The 26,249-nt window shown below is 35.3% G+C and overlaps 1 protein-coding gene across 2 annotated transcripts in view; it reads left to right on the top strand.

The window, feature by feature from the left end:
- The window catches only part of GRID2 (glutamate ionotropic receptor delta type subunit 2), a 1,665,223-nt gene that overhangs the window by 1,302,083 nt on the left and 336,891 nt on the right, over positions 1-26,249 (top strand). For both annotated transcript variants that reach the window (XM_012558631.2, XM_004387023.3), the window contains one exon: positions 5,404-5,601. In XM_012558631.2, the coding sequence (XP_012414085.1) occupies positions 5,404-5,601 (198 nt within the window). The remainder of the gene's footprint in view (positions 1-5,403; positions 5,602-26,249) is intronic.

The following is a 26,249-nucleotide window of genomic DNA, read 5'->3' as shown; positions in this document are numbered from 1 at the left end:
AAAACCTGGATTGTTTCTTTTCTCTCCACCTGTTCCTTATATTTGTTTTCCTATTCTGGTATCTTTATAGCTCTCTAATAACAAAGTCCTTGCCTTTAGCCTTTTTTAACTTATAAAAATTTCTAATACTCATATATGGTCTATAAAAAATAATGAGGTTTTCCTAAGGAAGATGTGGTCATTAAGTCTGCATATATCAAAGTAGAACATGTTATCCCTACACAAAATATAAGCTCACACTGTGCATAAGACAACTCTTGTTTGCTTCAGACAAAGAGCATTTTTATGAGGATTTTTTTTTTTTTTTAAACCATTAAGAAATATTCTCATTCTCTCTTTAATGCCTTTGAGCTGTGTGTGTGAGCAGAACTATAAGAATTTCCAGTAAGTCATTCCTGTTTTGGCCATCTTGGCATTCTATAAAGTAGTGCATATTACAACCTCTAAACAACACTCAGTACAGCCTTGGCAGGAGAGCTTGTAGCTTGTACCTATCAAAAATGTCCGATGCTTTTTTTCAGACTCTATCACTAGCAAACAATATTACATAGTTATTAAAATATAGGAATTAACTGCAAAATCTGTCAGTTGCAAACAGTGTTGTAAATCAACTAAGCAATTAGCCTGAGATTTTTGTAAGTGACTGAATACAATTTCAGAATTATGAGGTTATTATCTAATAATTCAACAAGTGATATGAATAAATCCTTGCTAAAATGAAAATTATCAACCTCTGAAACATCCTTTTCTACTAACAGGCCTGTGGATCCTTGTGCTAATTTACTTTGGTTGATAAACTACAGACATTCTGTGAAAGCTTTGATTTATCCCAGTTGCTAAGGCTTGTGCTTAGAGAACCTGTCATCCAAATGATCAGCAAATCGAAATCTGTAATTTGTTTTCATTTAATAGGCAGACAGGTTTCCACCAATTTGGACTCAGTCCTATTAATGCTCTTTGAAACTAATTGCTGGAAAATGAATTTTAAAGGCAGAATTTTATAATTTCTTGTCCCCAACCCCTGTCCCTGTGATAGAAAAAAGACTCAAAACCTATGCTTTGAAAATATATGTTAAATAGGTACAGAGCATAATCTCCAATTATTTTATTCCTCTTCCACAAAAATTCCAGTTGCTGCTAAATAAAAGGCAGACACCTTAATTTGGCTTCAATGCGCTCCATTATCTGATCCCAGTTAACATACTTTTTCTTTGTTTTTGTTTTATATTGCAGTATAACACACATACAGAAAAAAAGCGTAAATCATTAACTAATTAATAATAAAGTAACATCCAGGTAACCACTGCCCAGAAGAAAAAATAGAACATGGATGATTCTTTTCAAAAGTAATGTTGAGTGAAAAGAACAATACCCAAAGAAAACAGAGATTTATTCAATTTATGTAACATTCAAAAATACTTAAAATTAGCTGTGTTATTTAAGGATTCATACCTAGGTGGAGACACTATAAAAAAAAAAATCAAGGAAGTCATCATCTCTTTCAAGTGTCTTCATCTAGATATGGATTCTTAACATAATTTTACTTGTTTTATTACAGTGTATAACTCTAGTTTGCTCAATTTTAAGCTGTTTAGTATTCTATCAGTATACCACAATATATTTATCTTTTCCATGCTGATGGACGTTTGGATTTTTAGATCATTTCCAGATTTGGACTATTGCAGAGAATACTGCTATAAACATTTTTGGGTGTATATTTTGGTGCTCAAAATTCTCTAGTACTTATACCCAAGGAGTGGAATTGCTGGGGCATAGGCATGCGTATCTTTATATTAGATAAGTATTTATGTAACGCTCAAAACAGTGCAAAATTAACTTGTGTGTAGATATTTTCACACTCTAATAGATAATGCCAAAATATTTTCCAAAGTAGTTGGACCAATTTACACATCCACTAGTCATGAATAATAGCTCCTATTTCTTCATATCCTTGACAGAATTTGGGATTATCGAACTATCTCTCTTTCTGTTCTTCCTCTATCTTCTGTTGCTTTTAGATTTTCTATCTGTTCGTTTTTGTGTCTGAATAATAATTCTGACCTACTGCAGTTCACTAATTCACTCTTCATCTGTTTCTCAACTGCTGGTCAATTTGGTCATTAAGTTCTTGACTTTTATCTTTGTCTTTTTTAGTCCTCAAATTTCTGTTTGGTTCTTTTCAACTCTGTAATGCCACTTCTTATAATTTCTAGTTTCCTGCCAAATTTTTTATATTTGCTCTTTATTTCTTTAAACATAGTAAACATAGTTGTTTTATAATAGGCATCTGATAATTCTAATGTCTAATTTTTGAAGAATCTATTTCTGTTGTCTATTATTTCTGCTGGTTTTCATCAATGAAGTATCATTTCCTTTCATCTGGCATCTTTTATTTTTGTGATGGACATTATATTCAGACAGTTTTTTGAAGGAATAACGTGAGGCCTGAATGAAGATGCTTTCCTCCAAAAAGGAACCTGTTTCTATCATGCATCAGGAGTCTCTACCAGTCTAGCATCACCTTAAATTGTGTTAAAACTTGAAATAGTGTCTCCAAAAAATATGTGTCAACTTGGCTAGGCCACGGTTCCCAGTATTGTGTGGTTGTCCTCCATTTTGTCATCTGATGTAATTACTTACATGTTGTAAATCCTAACCCCTATGATGTTAATGAGACAGGATTAGAGGCAGTTATGTTAATGAGGCAGGGCACAATCTACAGGATTAGGTTGTATCTTAAGGCAATCTCTTTTGAGATTTAAAATAGAGAGGTGAGCAGAGAGACAGAGGGACCTCCTTACCACCAAGCAAGAAGAGCCAGGAGTGGAGCACATCCTTTGGACCCGGAGTCCCTGCACCGAAAAGCTCCTAGAACGGGAAGATTGATCACAAGGACCTTCCCCTAGAGCCATCAGAGACAGAAAGCCTTCCCCTGGAACTGGCGCCCTGAATTTGGACTTCTAGCCTCCTAAACTTCAGAGAATAAATTTCTGTTTGTTAAGGCCATCCATTTGTGGTATTTCTGTTATAGCAGCACTAGATAACTAAGACAACTTAAGAAAACAAAAAAAGCCTTTCTCTTCTGTAACTTACTGTGTGACCTTAAGTTGAAACACTTTGATCAGAAATTTTCTCATCTGTTAAAAAAGTAGATAACTGATAACCCCCAAAATGGTGATTTTCCTTTTCTTTTTTTTGCAGCTTCTATTATGTTCCTCTGGGGTTTTGTTTGTACTGGTTATGGTGTTTTGATTCATTTTTAGATTTATATTTTTGAGTCATGTCTTTCCCCAAATATTTCTCCAAGATATTATTATTTTGAAAGTGGTGTCCATATCATTATTGCCTTATCCTTCACTATTTTGAATGTAGTAACTTGAGGCAGTAGCTGCTCAACAGGTGCTTAATGGATGAATCAATGAATGAATAAATTTTGGAAAATAGGTGAATAGATAAAAGTGATTAAACCAACCTCAGTATTGCCACAGAAAAGGAACAAGTAACTTTCTGTTATAGGTCTCCAGCTTCAATCTAATTTCTGTTACTGTGTTTACCTGTCCAATATATTGGCTAATTATCCTCATAAAGCACAACTGATCTGAAGTAAAATTTACAAATAGGCAAACAAATCTGTCATAGGGCTTAAAAACATTTGTCCAGAAAAGAAGTGATAGGATGTAATAAGGGTTTCTTTAGCACATAAAATTTAAAAGGTAAGTTCATCAGTAATTCATCAACCCCTGTTTAAAAGAACTCTTAGTATAACCATTTCTATTCCATGCCTCTAATCAATCTAGCTGACGTTGCTGGGACTAGATTTTGACAACAGGCTTCTGAAAGGCTTCCATTTTCCAAGCAAGTTACTTATAAAACTGGAATTAAAATCATTTTCTTTATTTTCAGTAGTGCTAAAATAAAATACATATATATACAAAATTAGAGAAAAGGAGGAGAAGGACTTTTGGGGACAACTAGCAGTCACCTCCTCTAACTGATCATTTATTGATCCATTTTACTTAAAATAAAGTATAAACAAGCATGACCAAATTATTAAAAAAGATAAAATATAAATAGTTTAGAAAACCAATATTAAAAACTATTATAAATACCACAAGATGAATATACTTGTAGTTGGGCATCACACACTTAGTACTGCTCTTCTGGGTATCCAACAGACAATGAATACCTACCTATATTACCTTATTTTTACTACATTATTTTCGTCATAAAAAAAAAAAAAAGATATTAATGAGGCAAAATGAAGGTCTGTTGGTCCTGAAGAATTAAACAAATTTACCTCATGGTAATTTTTATGGAAAGCTGAGTGATTAAGATGTACAATATTCCTATAACGGGTGCAGTGAATTTTATAAGGCTATTATTTAGTGTCTTTGAGTAAAAGCCAGAAGCAAAGTATCATTTTACATCTCAGTGAAGGCTATTTTGTGAGTCTCTAGGGAAAAATGATTCATGGATAAAAACTTTGGGTGTCTGGCTTGTATCCAAGGATAGATTTTACCCTGCCCAGAGGGCTGGATGGACTATATATACTATAAATGGTTATCTGTAAATACTACTGTTGCTGAAAGATTTCTGAACAAGCTTAGGAAATTAAGGAATAGATTATCTAATTTTCCCTACTCTGCCAGGATGTTTCAATCCAGTAACTCTCTTAATACCACCTGTTCTAAAAAGTGAAAGGGGTCTGTTTGTTAGCTATGAGAGAACGAAAATGTGAAAAGATAAAAGAGGTGCATTCAGAAATCAATTTGCTGAATTTACTAGATTTGACTATTTACCAAAAAAGGCAAGTAAATTTTTCATAAAGGTAGTTCAGAAGCTATTTTTGCAATAAAATGTGTGCTTATATCAAAGTTATAAAATTACTTAACAAATAACTCCCAGTAAATGCTGTTATAAATTTTGCTAAATTATGTTTCTAGAGTGTTATGATCTTTTTTGAGGCTTGTATGTTGATTATATCTGTTACAGTATTCTCTTACATATTTTTAATATATACAGACAATAAATACGTAAGAATTGATAGAATAATTTCATAGTTTCTTAAATATGATTTTATTATTGATGAATCTTAGATTGATCCTGAGATGGCAAGGAAAATGAAACAATAACCAGTAAACTTTTCTAGTCACTTGCATTCAGTTTTTGATATGGCAATAAAAAAATTAAAATAATTAGATGAGAGATCACAAGGAATTGGGTAATTAAACAAATGATTGTAGTATGATGCAATATGATGTATTCATAATGCATACTTTATACTCCTGAGTTCATCTCTGAAAGGGTAAAAACAATTTTTAGACTGTAAGCAAAACTCTTTAAAGAATTGCATTTAGGGAGCAATATAGATTGACATCAAGGATTTCTTTTATTTCCATGTAGGAGGAACCTTTTGTAATGGTCTCTGAAAATGTCTTGGGTAAACCGAAGAAATACCAGGGCTTCTCCATTGATGTTTTGGATGCCTTATCTAACTACCTGGGTTTTAACTATGAAATTTATGTTGCACCGGATCACAAGTATGGAAGCCCCCAAGAAGATGGGACGTGGAATGGCCTGGTAGGAGAACTAGTCTTTAAGGTATGGATTTATTTATTTATCTCATGTCTAAAGGTTTAGCTATAACCCCTGAAAGCTAATTTCATATAAATTAAGTGTACTGCAAAGCATTAGGTAGTGGTGTTGAATGCAAAAGTTTCAACTAATACTATTTTATGAATGATGTGAAAAGAATGATTGATGACAAAAAATAAATCTAGATTTTTAAATATTTCCTGTAATAGAAGAGGATATAGTACAAGAGCTTACCTCTGCCAAACTGTTATCTCAAAAATCTTTGCCAGTATCTATTGCATGATAAAGTTACAATGTAATTTACAAATACAATCCATAACATTGTTTTCTTTTAAAAATCAATGTCATTTGCAAAATCATTAAAATCTCAATCACTTAGGAAATAATTTCAGGATCTGGGTAAGGCAGATCTATACTTACTTACATTTTTTTGCTTATACTTTCAATTTTCACAAAAGCTTAAACATGTCTATTTCTTTCTTTAGTTTTGTCAGTTTTTGCTTCACCTTATTGAAGCTCTGTTATTAGGTGCATACAGATTTATAATTATTATGTCTTCCTGATGAATTGTTGAATAATTAAGTTTAAATTTATAATCTACAATTTAATTTGTATGTATTCCACCTTTTCCTGTTTGTTTTTTTTTTCTTCTTCTAATTCTTCTTTTCTTTCCTTTTTTTAGGTTAACTGCATTTTTTTTTAGTATTTAATTTTATTTCCTCCGTTGGCTTTTTTAGTTCTATCTTTTTGTATTTTTGTTTGTTTCTGGTTAGTCTAGAGATAGTAAATACATTCTTAGCATCGTGTTCTATTTAGAATTAATATTGTATCACTTCACATAAAAATGTAAGAAACTTGAAGCAATATGGTTTTATTTACACCCAACCCTTCGTTTGTGCTATTGTGGTTGTATATTTATATCATATAAACTCAACAATAAAATGTCATGTTTTTGCTTTAAACAATCAGTTGTCTTTCCACAGTATGTTGTTATTGTTTGTTGCCTTCAAGTTGATTCTGACTCACGAGTATAAAGAGGTCTAAAAAGAGAGTTGCTGCTATTTAGCCATAAATCTACCATTTTTCTTCTTCTTCTTCTTTTATTTTTTTCTTCTTTATTCTTTTCTATGTGTCTGAGCTCCTATCTGGTATCTAGTAGTATTTATTTTCAACCTGAAGAACTTCTTTTAGAATGTCTTGAAGTGCAATCCTACAGGTGACGTATTCTCAACTTTTGTTTACCTTAAAGTGCCTTCATTTAGTATCATTTTTTAATGATTATTTGGCTAGATATCAAGTCCCAAGTTGACAGGCTTTTTTTTGTTTAATTTTTGACATTTTAAAGATGCTATTCTGTTCTCTTCTGCCATATTTCTTTTCCCCCCTGTTGAAAAGTTAGCCATTATTTGTATCTTTGTTTTTTGTATGTAAAGTATCTTTTGTATGTGTGGAGAGGTGGTGGTTTTGGTGTCTGTTTTTATAATTCTTTATTTATTTTTGATGTTTAGCCATTTAAGTGTGTGTGCGTGTGTGTTTGTGTGTGTGTGTGTGTGTGTGTGTATATATATATATATATAAACGTATCCTGTTTGAGGTGCTGAGCTTCTGGGATATATCTTACAAAATTTAAGAAATGTTGGAAACTATTTCTTCAAATACTTTTTCTATCCTTTTCTTTTTCCCTTCTCTCTTTGAGGCTCAGAGAATATTTAAGTTAAACCACTTAATGTTGTCTCCAAATCTATGAGGACTTGTTCATTTTTAAAAATATTTTTTCTCTGTGATCTTCGGATTGGATAATTTACATTGATCTGTCTCCAAGTATACAGAGTCTTTTTTCTGCTATCTCCATTTTCTATTGAGTCCATTCATTGATTTTTCATTCTAGATAGCATTCTTTTCAGTTCTAGAATTATATTTTTTTCATAGTATCTATTTCTCTCCTCAGATTCCTCATTAACTCACTCATTATGACCATCTTTTCTTATAAATCCTTGATCATATTTACAATAGCTGCCTTAAAGACTTTGCCTGATGAAATTCCAACATCTGGATCATCTCAGGGTCAATTAACATTGACTGATTTTTGTATTAACCACAGGTCACATTTTCTTGGTTCTTCACATTTCTGGTTGCATTTGAGTGTATACTGGACATTGTGGTTGATACACTGTTGAGATTAGGTCTCTGGCATTGTATACTCTGAAGAGGTTTGATTTTTGTTCTAGCAGGCAGTTAAATTACAAGTTCACCTTCAACTTGTGGAAATTTCGATTTACACATTGTGAGGGCAAGTCTACTTTGATTTTAGGATTCCCTGGGTGGCATAAACATTAATCACTTGGCTACTAACAGAAAGGTTGGCAGTTCAAACCCACACAGTGGTGCCTAGGAAGAAAGGCCTGGTGGTCTGCTTCTGAAGGATCATAGCCACGAAAGCCCTATGAATGGCAGTTCTACTCTGAAACACGTGGGATCACCATGAGTTGAAATTATCTTGATGGCAACTGATACCTGTACTTGGATTTTACCTTAGTTCCTAGAGCAAATCTCTTAGTTTTGGGAATTCATTTATTCCTGATAGATGGCCTCTGGAATTTCTGTGGAAAGCCTGTGCTTTCCCTTCTGACGTAGTGGGACTCGAAGTCCAATTTCTATCTCTCCTGTGGTATGCAACAATTGAAATCTTCTTCAGCTCTTTTAGCCTTCTTGCTGTTCCTTTCTGCTGATTTTCTCAGAGTCTCCTTCACACGTGTGCACTTTAGGGGTCAGCGAAAAAGTGGAGGGAAGTTTATTCCCAGAACTCGGAGCTCACACCTCTGTACCTCCCTCCTTTCTGTGATTCTCCTTTTATTTCTAGCACCCTGGCTGCCTCAAACTGTATCCTCTGACACGTTAAGCTAATACAATTCTGACTTTGTGCTTGACATCTAGCTATTCCATGTTGCCTGGACTGAGAGGTGCCTTCATTATTTAAGTCATATAAAAGTAGATCTTACCAAGTGCATTTACCTTTTTTAAGGGTTCAATACCCTCCAGTTTCTGCCTGCTTTTTGTTGCTCTCCAGTACTTTCAATTTTTTAAAACTATTCTTATATTTAATCTAGAATTTACAATTATTAATCTTTGTATAGTTACTCCAGTAAAAAAATATTCCATCACTGCCAGACTGGAAAAATTTTTGAAATACTTAAAAATATTTAGAAAGCTAAGGTATCTGACTAAGTTGTTTCCAAATTATGGAGGATAGAAGAAATAAAAGGTGTGATAGGCAGTGACAGAAAAAATAATGAAGCTATTTTTATATCATAACCTACCAAGTTCAGTTTCTTTGATAAACTAATTACATACTAAATGTTAATTGAAAACATTTCTTTGATAACATTAATTAGTAAGAAAGGGGGAAAACTGATAGTCATCCTTATTAAAGTCTTCCCAATCTATCTTAAAAACCCCAAAAAAACCCCATCAAACCCATTGCTGTCAAGTTGTTTCCAACTCATAGTGACCCTGTGGGACAGAGCAGAACTGCCCCATAGGGTTTCCAAGCAGCAGCTGGTGGCTTTGAACCACTGACCTTTTGGTTAGCAGCTGTGGCACTTAACCACTACACCACCAGGGCTACGTTCCTTTATTATACACCCTTAAACCCAGTGTTCTCAGTGTCTCCATTTTTATTTGTAAGGCGTCTTGCCTGATCTAAACCAAAAAAGCAACTATGTTAAAATAAGGGTAAGACAAGGAAAAGGTATTATACAAATATATTCTTTAGAGATAATGAATAAATTCTTTAATGTATTAGACTTAGTCTAATGTTGATAATGTTTCGTTCTGTTGTACACAGGGTCTCTATGAGTTGGAACCACTTCTACTGCATCTAACAAAAACACTTATACTGTTTTTAAATTTTTTTTGTATGCTTGCTCCAATTACTTAAATTTTCAAGACTCGCTTCCTCACCTAGAAAATAAGGGGTACAATATGTTAGGAGTTCCAGTTAAGCACTCAACTACTAACGGAAGGTTGGTGGTTCGAATCCACCCACAGGTGTCTCAAAAGAAAGGCTTGGTGATCTGCTTCTGAAAGGTCGCAGTGGTGAAAATGTTATAGAGTAGTTCTACTCTGAAACATATGGAGTTGCCATGAGTTGGACTCAATTCTATGGCAAATGTGGTTTTTTTTTTTTTTTTTGACAGTATGTTAATGATAAGATCACTTCTGACTATAACTTTTTTTTGAAAATATTAGACTTTTGTTATATAAAACCCCTAAAGAAGCAATAGCATGTTCTACATAAACAGTCAATTTCATGTTTTTTATTTTGCATATAAAAACATGTCATTGTTGTACAATAATTTATAGTTCAGTGAAGTGCTTTTGTAAATCACAAATTGAGGCTTAAAGAAGCTAACACATATAAGATTTTTAGCCAGAAAAACTTTAAATTCTCACAGAGTATTTATCAGGATGATTATGGGTAGACCATCTCATATTTGAAAAAAAAAAAGTCAAAGCAGCAGCAATGGAAAGCGAGCACTGAGTTCGTAGATTGTTCCATGTTGGTTTTCAGAGATAGCATTGAGGCTTCAGAGTTAGGTTGATCTACCATTAAAGGACTGTCGTATTAAAACTGGAAGTACATACATATTTTTTGGAGAGGAAAATCCAGCGTGAGAGAGCAAATAGTTGCCAAAATATATAAATGAAGTCTGTTTAAAAACTAAGAATATAGCAAAGTCTCCTCTATTCCTTATCTGCTTTGCTACTTTCATAAATTTCTGTACTTAATATGTTCTTATTATGAGAACACAGAACTGGCCAAAAGATATTTCAATGAGAATAGATAAGTGAGGGACATGCTCTGCTCAGTACATGGGAAATTTTGAAGGATGAGTTACTATGAGTGATAAATTATTTTCTTCTGGTTTAAAACAAAAGAGCATGAACGAGAAGATCAGAGAAAACTTTAAATAGGAAATAACATGTATACCAAATTTAGGGTAGAGTAAAGAAAAAAAAACAAAAAACAAAGAAAGAGACCTATGAGTTATAAAGCTAGCTGTTCTATTATTTAGTTCCTTCCTTGGGTAACATTCTTTAAGTCTGCAGATTTCAGCTAAGGTACTTGTACCCAAGGAGTACAGGAAGACTTTCCAAGGGGCAAGCTGACACAAATAGTTTGTTAGGAAATAGATTTTCAGATTCTCAATTTCTGTAAGTAATCTTTGCTAAAAAAGATCTGCCTGAAAACATGAGCCTGGTTTTTCTTCTTCCTCATGCTCCTTATATAATCACCCTTATCTGACTTTATGAAACATAAAATCTTTCTATGATGTGTGACTCTGGGTGCAAATATTCTGTGATGCACCAAACTAAAGGACAATGGAAATACTGGTGTCACAATCCTTTTATTGTTCAGATGATTTCATCTAAAAAGGAAAAAAAAAAAAACAAAATTAAAGGAAGGAAAAGAGTCCAATTATGTTGTCAAATGCTGGATCATTCAAAATAATTTTTGATGATAGATCACTATGATTTTCCACATACAACTTGCAAGGATTTCAAGTAATTGAATGACATTATTATAAAAAACAGAAACAAAAACAACTTCATTTGCATCTATGCATTTGTATGAGCAAGGTTTCTATAAAACGAAAAAGACAATTAGAAATAGAATTTTAATGCTAAGCCCTACCTCATTTAAACCATAGTTAGTATTAACCCATGGATATGTGAATTCATTGAAAATAAAAGCAACATCGGTATCACTAAGAGTCGTATTTCTAATAAAACTTCACTTTTGGGCTAATAAATTAGTAAATTGTGTACTAATGTAATGATGACTCAATCTAGAAGAAATGTATTATACCTAAACTTTATGGACACAGGTTTTCAATAAAATTTACATTTTAGTTTGCATACATAACTTCGAGCAAAAAAAATTCTTCAGTGATCAAGAAAAGACTTTCAAGCACATTATTTGTATTATATTTGGATAAACATTTTATAGGAGTGTGGAATATAAATAAGGTTCAAGGATAAAACAAAATGATATAAATGTCCCAACTATTAGAGAAAATTGGGAGCTCAAATAGCTGAGATTTAGATGCTAATAGATACATTTAAAAGAATGACTTGATAATTTTATTTTAAATTTTCAATATTTATAACATACCACAAATAAGTCAGTGTCTTGTCAGAAAACAGAAACTACTTCTGGAATTTCAAAAAGAATATTTTATACAGGGGATTGATTACAAAGGTGTTGGAAGGAATGGAAGAGCAAAAGAGAAATAGAGTGGGACGTTGGAGAAGCAAAAAGGAAGAAAGAGTAACACACAAATAATCAGGAGCTACCAATGCCCCTTCTATTGCAGTTGATTCTATATCTGCCAGTGAGGTGCCCCCTCAGTCAGGGCTGACATTACCAAAAAGGTGCTGCCTTTGCCCTAGCTGGAGTTAGGAATCATGTACTACTACTGCTACAGCCACTGAAATAACCACGTAAAGTAGAAAGATTTTCTCTTTCTTCTGCCTTCTCATATCCTCAAGTGTTTTCCTCTGGTGGAAGCTGAGAGGGAATAGATGGCAAAGGAGGCTGGGGTATATAGTTTGCAGACTCCCATCCTTGCAGGTTCATAGCACACAGTAAAGAATGGTAGGTGTAGGACACTGAAGCTCACCAGAAAGGCCCAGTAGGAGGCGTACATCTGGAAGTCATCAGCCTTTGGTGGTAGTTAAAAGCGTGAAAGTACATGAGAATGCCAGAGAAGAAAACACAGAGTAAGAAGATCACTAGGCTGATCTTAGGATGAAATTCTAAAGAAAACCACCATTTAAGAATTGACGGAGGAAGAAGAGTTTATGAAAAAAAACAACTGAGAATAAGTCAGAGAGGCATGAGCAAACCACGAGAGAAGACGTTAGTTAGGTTAAGAGCGTTTCAAGAAATAAGATACGATTAATGATGTCAAAAACATCTAACACGTTTATGATAAGGGTTGCCAAATGTCCACTAGTTTGGCTGTTTGAAAATGTTTGTTAGCCTAAGCTAGAACTGTTTTGGTAGCGTGGTGGAGAAAGAAGCCAAATTTTAAGACATTTTGGAAAAATATGGAGGAGAAAATGTGAAAGTAACAGGTTACATATATATCACTCTTTCACAAAGTTTGGATGGGGAGGGGAAAAGATAAAGAGGTCGTCATTGGAAGATCATTAGTTCAAGTGGAGTTTTTGTTTGTAGATTAAGAGAAACTTAAGCATAATTATAAGTTGAGGAAGAAAAGTAAAAAAGGAAAATTGAATATAAAAAGATGACGTTAATATGTAAGGGATAAAGGTCCCAGAGGAGACAGGATAAAAGATTAAATTCAAAATTGATTTTGATGAGGTCTAAAGATATTTCTTTGATACTGGAAAAACATGATGAGAATGTGTTTGGTGAAAGTTTAATCTATAAGCAAGAGGTTGGCAGGTTGAGGAAGATTCTATCTCATTGTTTCAAATTTCTTGAGGAGGTGAAGCCTGTTGACAGTGACAGGGACGGGTATTATGTAACAGTCTACAGGAGAGTGGTGAGAGTTAGAAATCTATTGAGGGAAGTGATAGTGATGGTTAAACTAAAATAGATAAAAGGATAGATCAGTGATGCTGAGGATTTGGCTGAGGTTTATGTAAGACTGACATTTTTCTTTGGTACTTGTCTGCACGGTGGTATGACTTTCTTCAACTGAGATTGAGTGCTGAAGTGTAGAAGAAGAGAATATTAAAACGTGCATATCAAGGTTGAGATAGGCTAGATGAGCTTGGCAAGAGAATTAAATGAGCTGAAAGAAAAGCTCAAATGATCAAGGAAACATGGCCATGATCAGGGAGATAAACCTGGATAAAATTTTGGAAAAATTAATCAGAATGTCAGTATGAGATTGAAGAACAGGTAAACTATAAGTGAATGTATGAGAGAGCTGGTAGATAGAAAGAGGTAACCAGACACTGAAGTATTGAAGTTTGACCCTGAGGGTCATGGCAGAGTATTAGAGGAGACTAAAGTAATTGGAGTTAAAATAGACAAAAGCCGGGGGCTGGTGGTGGTGGAGAGAATTCAGTATTATACTCTAATGGTGGATACGTGACATTACGCATTTGTCAAAACCCATAGTACTGTATGACATAAACAGTGAACCCTAATGCAAACTGTGGACTTTAGTTAATGATAGTATGTCAGTATAGGTTTACCAATAGTAACAACTGTACCACGCTAATGTAAGATGTTAATAATGTGAGAATCTTTGTGCTGGGGGAGAGGGGTATACTTTGCTCTGTGCTCAATTTTTCTGTAAATGTAAAACTTCTCTAAAAATAGAGTCTACTAAAAAAAAAAATGGCCCCAAATGATTGTTGTAAGGGACATCTGCATTGATACTAGAATCTATTAAGTGGTTGGCAGGTTTTGGGGTGAAGAGAAATATTGAGCCAGGTCTCAAAGTTTTCAATAAATGAGAAGAAAATATTGTCAAATTTATCTGGTGAATACTATAAACAAATTCCCCTTAGAAGACGCACAGGTGCCTGGCAAAACAAAACAAAATAAAAAAATAAAAAAAACAAAACAGCATGCATGGAGTCTCACCAATAAAATACAGAAATCAAATTTCTCAAGTATCTGAGAAAAAAAGCCAAAACTCCATGACCTCCAGTATATAATGAAAATAATTGAAGTGCATTCTCACTCCAGGAAAACTCAAAATTAGGATAAATTATTGCCCAAGGCATTCTCAAGTTCTTGATGTTTTTCTATACCTCTTGTGCTCATCCCTACTCCCACTTCCTATGATTCTGCACATGGATTGTGAGTTATTGCCATAGAAGAGTATGGTACTTGGTTGACGGAGTTCATTTCAGTATCCTAATTGCTAAAGTCAGTTAGAGGCTTCAGTGATTGTCCATCGTCCTTTAATTCAATAAATATTGATTCTTTACTTAAATTCCCACAGTGGTCTTTTGAAATATTTTCCATATTTTTCAGGTCTCTATTCCTAGTCCCACTCTCCATTCTTGATACCATTCTCATTTTCAGTTCCTAAAGTTCATGGTTTGCTGCAAAGACTATGAGAAGCTAGTATAAGCCATTATATTCTTACTCTTCAACCTCAAAATTCTTCCATTTATTCTCTCATTCTTACTGGCAACATAAAGGCTTTGAATTGAAGTTGTGGGTACTGGCTGTACACTTACTAGCCATGCTCGCATAGAGAATATTTAACTTCTGATTTTCAGCATCCATATCAGTGAGCTATTGTGAAGATTAACAGAAAATGAATTTAGGAATACGTTGCAGAGATAGAAAATAGGTTTCATCTTACCTGCTGACTCAAATAAATTGGTAAAAATGTCCTTAGGTTCTGTGTTTAAAAACCTAATGGGTTCAATATATATTTTGGAGGTAGAATTGAAAGGGTTTACTGATAGATTAGATGGGGAACGTGAGAGAAAGAGAAAAGCCAAAGATATCTTCTAACTCAAGACTTCATATCTTTTCAGCCAGAGCAGGAAAAAAAAAATTCCTTTGCTCTCATTTTTCCCCGGATCAACTTGCTATCTTGCTCCTAGCCACAATCATCTTTCCCCTGGATTGCAGCTATAGAATTCCAATTATTCTCCTACTTTTCCACTCTTGACTGCCTTCAATGTATTTTTAACATAGCAGCCAGATGACTCAGTCACTTCTCTGCTCAAAGCCACTTGATGGCTTCCCATCCTACTCAGAGTAAAAACCTCCTTAAAATTGTCTACATAATCTGTCCTATCAGCTGCCTTTCTGAGTTTGTCCCTACTATCTGTCCATCAGTCACCATGCTCCAGGGCCATTGTCCCCCTTGCTTTTCTACACTTGAAGTTGACCTTGTACGCTTCCTTTCTCATCTGCCTGGAATGCTCTTCCGCCAGATATCTCTCCCTCTACCATGCTTTTTTCAGTCTCGGCTAAAAATTACCTTATTAGAGAAGCCATTGTGTCCATTCCATTTTAAAAGAACAACTAGCACCCCCTGCACCACCTATCTCCCTTACCCTTACCCTTCTTTATAGTACGTATCACCATCTTATTATATATTCACTTCCTCATCTGTCTTCCTTTGCTAAAATGTAAGGTTAATTTTCTCAGGGAATTCATATGTTTGGTTTACCACTGACTTCTCAGTATCTAGAATATATCTGTACAATGAAAGACTGAATACAAGTGATCTTTTAAGACATACATTAGATAGTAACACTCCCCTAAATAAAATCTTTCAATAGCATTCTATTGCTCACCTAATAAACTTACCATGGTCTGGTAAGCTTGGCCTTATCAAAAAGATGTTTCCATCTTTTTTGCAAGGTTACATGTTGGGCTCTTGTTCCTGTAATTTTTGGCTTATTCCATTAATTATATAACTTTCTATATTTACTCAGAGCCCTAGAGGTGCAGTGGTTAAGAGCTCAGCTGCTAACCAAAAGGTCAGCAGTTCAAATCCATCAGCCACCCCTTAGAAACCTTACGGAGTAGTTGTACTCTGTCCTGTAGGGCTGCTATGAGTCGGAATTGACTTAATGGCAAAAAGTTGTATTTAGTCACTCTCCATTACAATGAGATTGAGAGTAATACCATTTACTGGCATAGGGAAGACTGGCATAGGAAGGAAAACTTTGAAAGAGGAAATGGGATCAACATTTATATTTTGGAATACAGCAATAATAGTAACTAACATTTTAGAATAGCCAGGTGCTATTCTAAAACTTTATGGATATTGACTCCATAAATTCTCTTAATAACTCCATTAAATAGATACAAATAAAGTCCCCATTGTATAGATGAGAAGACTGAGGCATAGGGAGGTTAAATAATTTGCTCAAGGTCACATAAATAGTAAGTAGAAGAACAAGGATAATAGCTCAAAATATTTGATTCCAGAGGTCATTCTCTTTGCTAGCTCAAATTGTTTGATTCCAGAGCTCATTCTTTTAGCAATCATGGATATAACTCCTTAGAGCTATCCAAACAGAAAATGAAAAGAGTAATTTGATATATGAGTCTAGAGTTCAAGGAAAAGGGCCTGGGGTGAACATATACATCTGAGGCTAATCAGCATATAGATGAAATTTGAATCACCCTCTACCTTTCTTTGGAACCCTGGTTGCATAGTTGTTAAGAGCTATGGCTGCTAACCTAAAGGTCAGCAGTTTGAATCCACCAGGTGCTCCTTGGAAACCATATGGGGCAGTTCTACTCTGTTCTATAGGGTCACTATGAGTCGGAATCTACTCGATTGCAATGGGTTTTTTTTTTTCTTTTTTAACCTTTCTTTATCTCTGTTTCTCAAGTCTTCAATCTCTTTCATATTCCTTGCTCCTTCCTCACTGTTTGAAAGCAGGCTCAATTTTTCTCTATCTTAAAACAACTTTCCCGTATTTCCAAAGCTAAATTAATTAGGTCTCTTCACTTGCAAATGACAATCCAATTCAATTGAAAAGGTTGTTTAATGGCTTACAAAACTGAACTATCCAGGGATAAGATCCAGGCTCAATTCATCAGGCCTTGGTATTGCTCTCTCCATTTCTCAGCTCTGCTTTCCTTTGTGCCACCCTAATTCCCAAGCAGGCTCTCCTTTGTTGGCAGCAAGGTGACTTTCAACAGTTCCAGATTTGGATTTAACCCTCTTATCTATCTTAATATAAACATAGATTCTCTTTTACCTACACTCCCAGCAAAAAGCCTCAGCTTTAAGATGCACTGGCTCTGACTGTGAAGTACTGTGAACTGGAGGAGGCAGTGCTCTCAATGTCAGGCCCATGTCACATGCCCAGCCTTACCACTGAGGTTAGGAGTGGCTCGATGCAAAACCTTTGGAGTAAGCTTGGGAGAATGCTTGACTGATTCCCTAAGGAAAATTGGGGTGCTGTTATCAGAAGAAGGAGAAACAGATACTGAAAGGCAAAGCAAATGATATCCTTTAAAGGCTTAAAAACAATCGGATAAGTTACAAGGAAACTATCAATAATAACATGTATACAAAAATGTAAATCATCAGTAAATCAAAAACTATAATAGACTAAATTAAATTACAAACCAAAAGGGGGGAAGTATTTGCAAAAATATGATGAATTGTTAACATCACTGCTTCGCTGCTACATGAAGAGGTTATAAAATTCAAAAGAAAATACTACAATCTCAGTAGATAAAGGTATGAAAGATAAGAACATAGAGTTTCCAAATAAACTGATAGACAATATAGATCCAAAAGAAAATCTACTGCAATACAGTGAGGTAATTAATAAGAGTAAAAAAAAATAATTTAAGTATATGAAAAGTTACCACTTTTATAAAGAAAAAACTACAACTCTGTGTTACATATGCTTGGAATTGTTTCATATGCTATCTTTCATAATACAAATAGAACATTGTTAGAATTAAATGCATACATTTCAGTCAGCAATGTACTTGACAACACTGTCCACTAACAGGAACCATGGGGATTAAAAGCATAGTTTGAAAGTGATCAAGTAATAATTACTAGCACTTATATAGATCTTACTATTGCTGACACAATTCTATACTTCGCATGTACTAACTTTCAGTACTCACTACAACCCTGTGAGGTAGGCACTGTTATCCCAGTGTTGCACATGATCAAACAGAGTCAGAGAGTGGAAAAGAAATTTGCCCATATCACACAGATAAGTTGTAAAGAATTCAGGATTCAAACCTAGGCAGTAAGACTTCAGAATCTAAGTGCTTAACCCCTTTAGCAATTTACAGAGAGGAACAGAGTTCTAGTGTAAGTTTGGTCTGCACAAGCATCTTTCGTCTTTGTGCTGATTGCAACCCATCCACCATTCAATGCATTATAAGTCACGTGGCAATGAAGAAAACAATACTTAAAAATAGTCCAGCACAGGTTTTTGAGACCTGCACATTTGAAGAAGTTTCAGATGGAATTTGGGTGGGGTGTGAGTGAAAGACAAAAACTAAGATTCTATGGAGAAGGATTTGGAGTATGACTAAAAAAGGTTTGCATCTCTAAACTTCTCAAAAATCTCACTTCTTTCTAAAAAAATCTGTCTTTTTTCTCCCCTTCTAAAGGAAATTAAAACTCCTTAGAAAGGCACAAAATATTCTCTTTTGTCTGTGTCTCACTTCCCTCTTAAATTTTATCACCTCCACATAGATCACACGCAGCTTCATCCTGCCTGGGCTGCCCTTAGTCACTTCATCTTCCTAAATTTTTAACCCCAGCTAAACTCATGCTTTGTCCCATAAGGCATTCCAAACCACTCCCATACCTTAGTAATCCTCTTCAGGGAATAACGATTCCATTTCTTTTCAAACTGCTTTCAGGACATGTTACATTACAGGTAGTCCCCAATTTATGACGGGGTTTCCTTCAGATGACTCTGTTGTAAGTCAGTTCTGACATAAGTCGAATACCTCTGTTGTAGAGAAAAACTTGAATACTGTTTCAAGTTAAAACAGAGAGGTTTATTAACGATTTAAAACAATTGCAACTGGGGAACCACATAGCACACTGAAAATGGAACCAGGTAGTCCTGGGGCAGTTATGTTATACAAGTATTCTTATGGGGTAAAAAGAAGAACTAAACCATAGGGAGGGCAATTACAGGAAAATCAATGAATATTGTAATAGTCACACTCTGATTGGTTACTTATTATTAATAGTATAGTTAGTGATTACAGATAGTTTCACAGGATGCTTAGATCATGGTCACAGGATGCTTACATGTATTTTCTTTGTCTATCTTGTGAAAATATCTGTTGGCAACAGCATCCAGACAGCACCCTTCCTGAGTACATGTATTTTGAGGGGTGAAGACGGTCACTTTGTCGAGGCCCCTTGGGGCATATGGTTTCACATCCTGGTTTTGACAACCGAGGAAAAACATGGTTTTCTCAAAAAAAAAAATTAAAATTAGATAACATGGTCAGTATGTTATGCCTCTGCCCCACTAACTGCACTGAAAGTTGTCTTTTCCTGACACACCTCTTTTTTTTTTTTTCAGTTTTCATTATTACTGCTTTTATTAAATATATTTATAAATCTTATCTTTATTTGTCATAAGGATAGGTATGAGAATGATAACATCAGCAAATTACACCTGCAACATTGTATGCAGTACATATTACTAATGATAAGCTTTACAAAAGAAAAGAAAAAAAGGTTCGTCGTAACTGGAATTTATTGTAAGTCGAGGACTACCTGTCTATGTAGTGACCTTTTCTTTGTATAGGAGCAGGGGTGGCACAATGATGACGAGCTTAGCTGCTAACCAAAAGTCGGCAGTTCAAAGCTACCAGCCACTCCTTGGAAACCCTATGGGGCAGTTCTACTCTGTCCTGTAGGATCACTATGCGTTGGAATCAACTCGAGGGCAACAGGTTTGGTTTGGTTTTGGTTTTCTTTGTATAAAACTCATTGCTATGAAGCCAATTCCAACTCGTAGAGACCTTATAGGACAGAGTAGAACTGTCCCATAGGGTTTCCCTCATAGTGGCTGGTGGGTTTCCTACCACTAACCTTTCCGTTAGCAGCTGAGTGCTTAACCACTGTGTACCACCAAGGCTCCTTTTCTTTGTATAGTCCCTCTTTAAACAACCAGAATCCTGATGTTGTGTTTACTTTAGCTTTGTATGCCAAGTGCACAGCAGAATGTCTCATATTCATCCATTCATCCCCATACATTTTTGAATGCATGTTCTGGGCACTGTGCCTAGCATCATAGATACAAAGAAATGGAAGACATAGTTCCTGCTTTCAAAGATCTCATAGTGTACAGAAGACAAACGTGTAAATAAATAATTAAAACACAATACGATAAATGCCATAGGGTAATACATGCAGACTGTCATGGCAACACAGGGGAGGAGTGGCAAGCTTGCCTGGGGAATTGAAAAGGTTTCACAGAAGAGGGGAAATTTGAGCTAGTCTTAAAGATGAGTAGGAGAGTGAGAGGCAACAATAGGGATAATTATAAAAGCATGTTTGTGTGGTTAGAGAATTTGGACTTTATCATTTAGCCATGAAAACTATAAAAAGTTTTTATAATAAGAGAAAAATGGGATTTAATATATGTTTAAGAAAGATAGCTGAGGGACAGCAGAGAATACATTGGTGTGGGGAAGGGAGAAGACAAATGGCTTTTTCAACAATCTAGAGAGGAATAACGGAAGATCTAAAGTAAAACAACAGCAATAGCAGAGTAACCAAAAGAATGGTTTTGAGAAAAAATTAATATTTCAACATATAATTAAAAGAACTTCATAACTTGGAGGAGAGGAGAAAGGAGGTGTTGCGACTTGGTGAGAAATTAACACAGGAGAATGAGCAGATGGACACTCAATGACAGAAATAGGGAACACAGAAGGAAGAGCAGACTGGAAAAGGGCAAAAAAGATAATGAGCTTGGCTGTAGACATTGTGATTTTGTGGTACCTGGAAACATCTTAATGGAATTAGCAATTAGTACAAGTTCACGTGGAACCCACATAAACGTCTAGGGCTATAAAAAATTTAGGGAATGTACATATTACCCTTAACCCCTTTCTAAAAACTAAATTGGAACTGTCGTATTAACATGATGATCATGTGCAAAATGATTATTTATGGTCCTAAATTATTCCACTTGAGCCTGGGTGAGGAGGACTGGCTTTGTTACTTTTGCTACTAGGAGAGAGAATAAAAAGGCTAGAGGGAGAAAAGATAACTTTGGAAGGAGAGTTCAGGGAATCTGAGAATGTGTTGAGTTACCCCCTTTCCCATCCACACTGGAGAGGGCAACTCTAGGAGCTAATTGGGATGACATCAGGCATACCTCCCATAAAGCCGGGCCTATCTGTGCTACCAGGAGTCCCTGGGTGGCTCAAATGGTTAAGCACTCCACTATTAGCCAAAAGATCGGTGGTCAGAACACACCCAGAGACTCATTTAAGACAGACCTGGCAATCTGCTTTTGAAAGGTCACAGCCTTGAAAGCCCTATGGGGCAGTTCTACTCTGCACATATGAGGTCGCCATGAGTTGAAATTGACTCAACAGCAACTAATAACTAACTAGAACAACAATCTGTGCCACCAGAGCAAGTTGCAGGGAGGCGCAACAATTACCACCGTTGTCATCCCTTTTTCCTAGGAAGTCAAGTTTGGAGTGGCAGAAATGTCGAAGATTCCCATGGCCTAGAGAAGGCAGAGGAAGATAGCTAGGTAGGACAAAGGCCAGAGTCAGCCTTGTCGAGGGTGAGCAACCTACCCCCTGGGATCAAGAGAAGGCAGTATATGAAGAACGATGCTTGTGAATGTGGAGAGGTCCTTAGATGAGTGTCCCATGATCACAAAAGATCCTTAGATATTTCCATTATACATTTCCATTACTGTAGAGCAGTCTTAAAAATATCTGTATCCATCAATAAAACTTCACGCACCAAAGATGAAGCTAACCCCCAAACTCCCACCGTATACACACATTCCTGCCGGTGACTGTCCGGTGATTAATGCTTTAAAATGCTTGTGAAATAAGAAGTTAGGTGTTGCTAAAGGAGGCAGGAGAAATACGGAAGCAAAGATGAAGCCCTTAAGGAGGCTGTAAATTGGACAATGAATAAGATTTTAATTCATAAATGAGATTAAGCAAGTGTTAATGGACTGCCTATGTTTCCCAGAGAATGCCAGCTGTAGATAGGCAGGAAGTTAAAAATTAAAGTACATGTGGATGTAAGAATACATGTTTGTTAGTCTGAACAGCAAGTGTTTAAAAATAATCCACTGGATATACACAGAGGATGGAGCAGAAGTATAGACGTGGAAGATCACACAAGCTGTGTGTATGCAAGTAGAGGGGAAAAAAATGGGCCCAAAATATTTGTTGTTGATAAGAAAGATATTAACACTGATGAAAGAGAAGGGTAAAGAGAGGTCTGTGAAAGGAAATAAGTTATGTAGATGCAAATGACTTAGTGAATGGTTGCAGGAGCAATTTTCTAAATTACAGGTGATATTTAATTGGCAGACATTGCAAACAGTGAGGAGCAATTCAATCAGATAAAGGACTCGAATCATTAAGTACTTGGTCTAATAGATGGCAAGCACAGATAAGTGGTGAATAATAAGTCTTGAATCAAAGCTAAAGAACAGAGAGTGAATATTTGCCAAAGGGAACAATGTTGTCCAGGAATGGCTCCTAGGTTTAAAGAGAACTTACAGGCAAGGACAAAAAAAAAAAAAAAAAAACCACAGTAAAATATGTGTAGAATTAAAAAGATTCGAAGGGTCATAGGTTATAAATTAACAGACTACTGCATCAGTCAAAGCCAAGGTGATAGAAAGGCTGGAGCTGTGATGAGAAAATCTCATAACTTGAGGGTATATATATCCTGAAATCCACAGTTGGCTATTGAAATGCATCTATTACTCAGATTTTCATATATTTCTGCTCATGATTTGGGATAAAATTAATAAGTAAGTCATATAAGAGAGTACATATTTGGATGAGGATATTCTAAGTAACTTTTAAGGAGCATTTTAGCCATGAACTTCTATATGATTCTATGTGCATAATTGTAGGGTATTGTGCTTGGTTAGATTAATTGTCCATTTTTACTTAGGATACTCATTCCAGAAAATAATAATCTATATTGGTTAGGAAATTATAAACATAGGGAAATATACCACAAGTGATAAAGGATAATGAAAAATTTCTAATAGACTAGGAAGGTAGTTGATGCAATATACACTGTAGATTTGCAATGTTGAGTATACTTTGGCTACTAAATAAAAAGGTAAATTTTAATACTGAAGAGAAATGGAAATGATCATCATTACGGTATCAGAACCACATGTGGAACCTTTAAATATTTACTCACATCTCACAGTCATAACGTACCAACCCCATGTTATTAGTTATTTAAAGTTAACACATTAATATTCAGAATGGATATTTGGAATTAGAGATATACCTTGAAAGAGAATTATGAGCTTACTCTTGCCTGCTATTTTGGATACTTCAACATTTGATTAAGTCTTAATAATTCTGAGTTTTCTCTTTGTTTTTGGTGATTTTGTAATTGCAGGCTTTAGAATAAATAATTTTTTTTCTGATTAAAAATAGCAACGACAATAACGAAAGCCCCCAACACTTAGAAAGATTTAACTGTACCAAGGTAGGAGGTAACTGCAGGTTGATGACAGAGACTTGTTATACCTGTCTGAGGACATCTGAGGATATTTCTTACTCATTTTATATTTCACTTAACACTGAACAGAATCACTAGGCAGACAGCCAGCATAGATTCACCTCTCACTGAGAAAAACTGTTTCTGGGAGCTAGTCCTCTTCTCATTTACAGGGAACTTACATTTTCCCCCTGCAGAGCTTCAAAAACATCTCTACTAAGTGGCTTAAGCAAACTCTAGAATGGTTGAGAGTTCTACTGTAATGAAAATAAAAATCCACTCAATTCTAGTCATTATCCCTGGTTTGCATTTTATTAAAATTGTGGATTTGCTTTTTGGGCATTTCAGGTAGAAGTTGCTTCTATGTACTCTTCTCATAAAGTAGCCTTGAGATGACTTCTCAAAAATTTGAAAAAGTGTCAACGTGTCTGAGTAGCTCTTTCTGATGATCCTTTCCTTTGAAGGCTGTATGATTCCCTCTTGGGAATTTCAGAAATGATGTTATTTTAAAATTCCTTTTAATGGTTCAGGATAATGCCCGAACTACTGCAATTTATAAATTACTTGTAGCATCTTCCCATTTTTCATTCAACAAGCATCATTAGGGCCTAACATGTAGCTGGCACTGTAGGAAATACAGAAAATGTAGAACACAGAGTTTTTGTTCTCCAAAAGATTAAAACCTGGCTAGAGAGAGAGAGGGAGAGAGAGAGAAAAACATATAGCCAGCATACATGTAACACTTTTCTTTACTATCTACTCTTAAACTTCTGATGAACTCTTCCATCTCATGGATTCAAATATCATCTATAAGTAGACCGCGTTGAAATTTATTTCTTTAACCCATACCTCTCCCCTGAACTACAAACTTATATTGCTTACTACCTACTCAATATTTCTTCTCAGATGACTAATGGAGACCTCATACATAACATATTTAAACCTGAATTCCTAATTTCACCACCCTCCCACAACCTCCTCTACCCACAGCCATCTTTGCTCCCGCGAACAGCAACACCAGTCACGTTATTTAGTCCAAAGCTTAGTGTTATCTTTGACTCCTCTCTTCCTGTCACACATCATATCCAATGCATCAGCAAATTTTTCTGGCTATAAACTTGCAGTATACTCTAAGTATGACCAGTTCTCACCACTTTACCACTACTCACTCTGGTGCAAGTCACCATTTTCTCTCTTTGGGACTTCTGCAATACTCAATTATTTACCATGTTACTGCTCTTTCCCCCTTTAATCTATGTTTTCTTAAATGCAAAGCAGATCAGATAATACTCTCCCCAACCTCCCAATTGTTTTCATCTTAATCAGAGTAAAATCCAAATTGTTATAATTGCTTATAATGCCATATGCTGTCAAAATAATTGAAGCACAAAAATAATTAAAGCATATGGGGTTTATTTGAGCAGTTCACCTGTATGCACACAGGAGACTTCTCTGTTCAAAAGAATCAGGCAGGCTCATCTTAGGCTAGTTACAATGAGTTTATAAGAAGAAAAAGAGGAAATATAGAATAGAAAATTAACCATTGGCTAACTTTTGGCATGACTGATTAAATCATGCTCCCTTTCTTCCTTGAGGTCAGTTGATATCAGGCTACCAGCTGGCCTGACCAGCACCCCCCAACTCATTTGCAAATTCTCAGGTATTGTCTGGAGGTTTTAAATATAAAGCCACCTCAATTACTCAGGAAATTCCAAGGTTTTAGAGTTATCTCTCAGGAAAAAAAGGGAAAAGACTAAATTACATTGGATAAAGTTAAATTCTTGGCACAAGGTAAACTTTGAGCAAGTTTATGGATAACAAATGTCTTTTCATAAAGGGGGCTTTGCAGGATGTTATGGCCACTGTGTCTCCACTGAGTCTCTTATGTTTCTGTTTACCCGTTCTTGGGTCTATTCCACAAAGGTCAGTGACTTTTGTGAATTTTCCTATGCCCCCAGAGGAATTTGTCAACCTGGTTCTCAGTTTGTCTCTTAATAATGCTCATTCACACACACGCACACCCATCACATGTCTCTGACCACTCACTCTCCTCCATGCTCATTCTGCTCTAACATCCATGCTGATTCTTGAATGAGCCAAGCAGAAAATCATCTCAGGGCCCTGCCCATGTTGCTTCCTCTTTCTCAAAAGCTTCTTTAAATATCTACATGCCTCTTTTCTTCATTTACTTTAAATCTCTGCTCAAATGTCATCTTTTTTGTGACCCTATGTAATATATCAAACGTCTCTTTCCCTGTCTTCATCACTGGCAACCATCGTCCTGATCTTGCATAAATTTTTCTTCGTAGTACTTACGACTATCAGACATATCACATATTTACTTGTCTTTATCATTATTCAGCCACTAAAATGTAAGCTCCACAAGTTCCAGGATTTCATCAGTTTTACTCAGTAATATATCCTCAGTGCCTAGAATGC

Source organism: Trichechus manatus, unplaced genomic scaffold (assembly GCF_000243295.1).
Source record: "Trichechus manatus latirostris isolate Lorelei unplaced genomic scaffold, TriManLat1.0 scaffold00178, whole genome shotgun sequence".
NCBI classification, from domain to species: Eukaryota; Metazoa; Chordata; class Mammalia; order Sirenia; family Trichechidae; genus Trichechus; species Trichechus manatus.
Note: the sequence above shows the minus strand (reverse complement) of the source record. Positions and strands in the feature narration are given on the sequence as shown.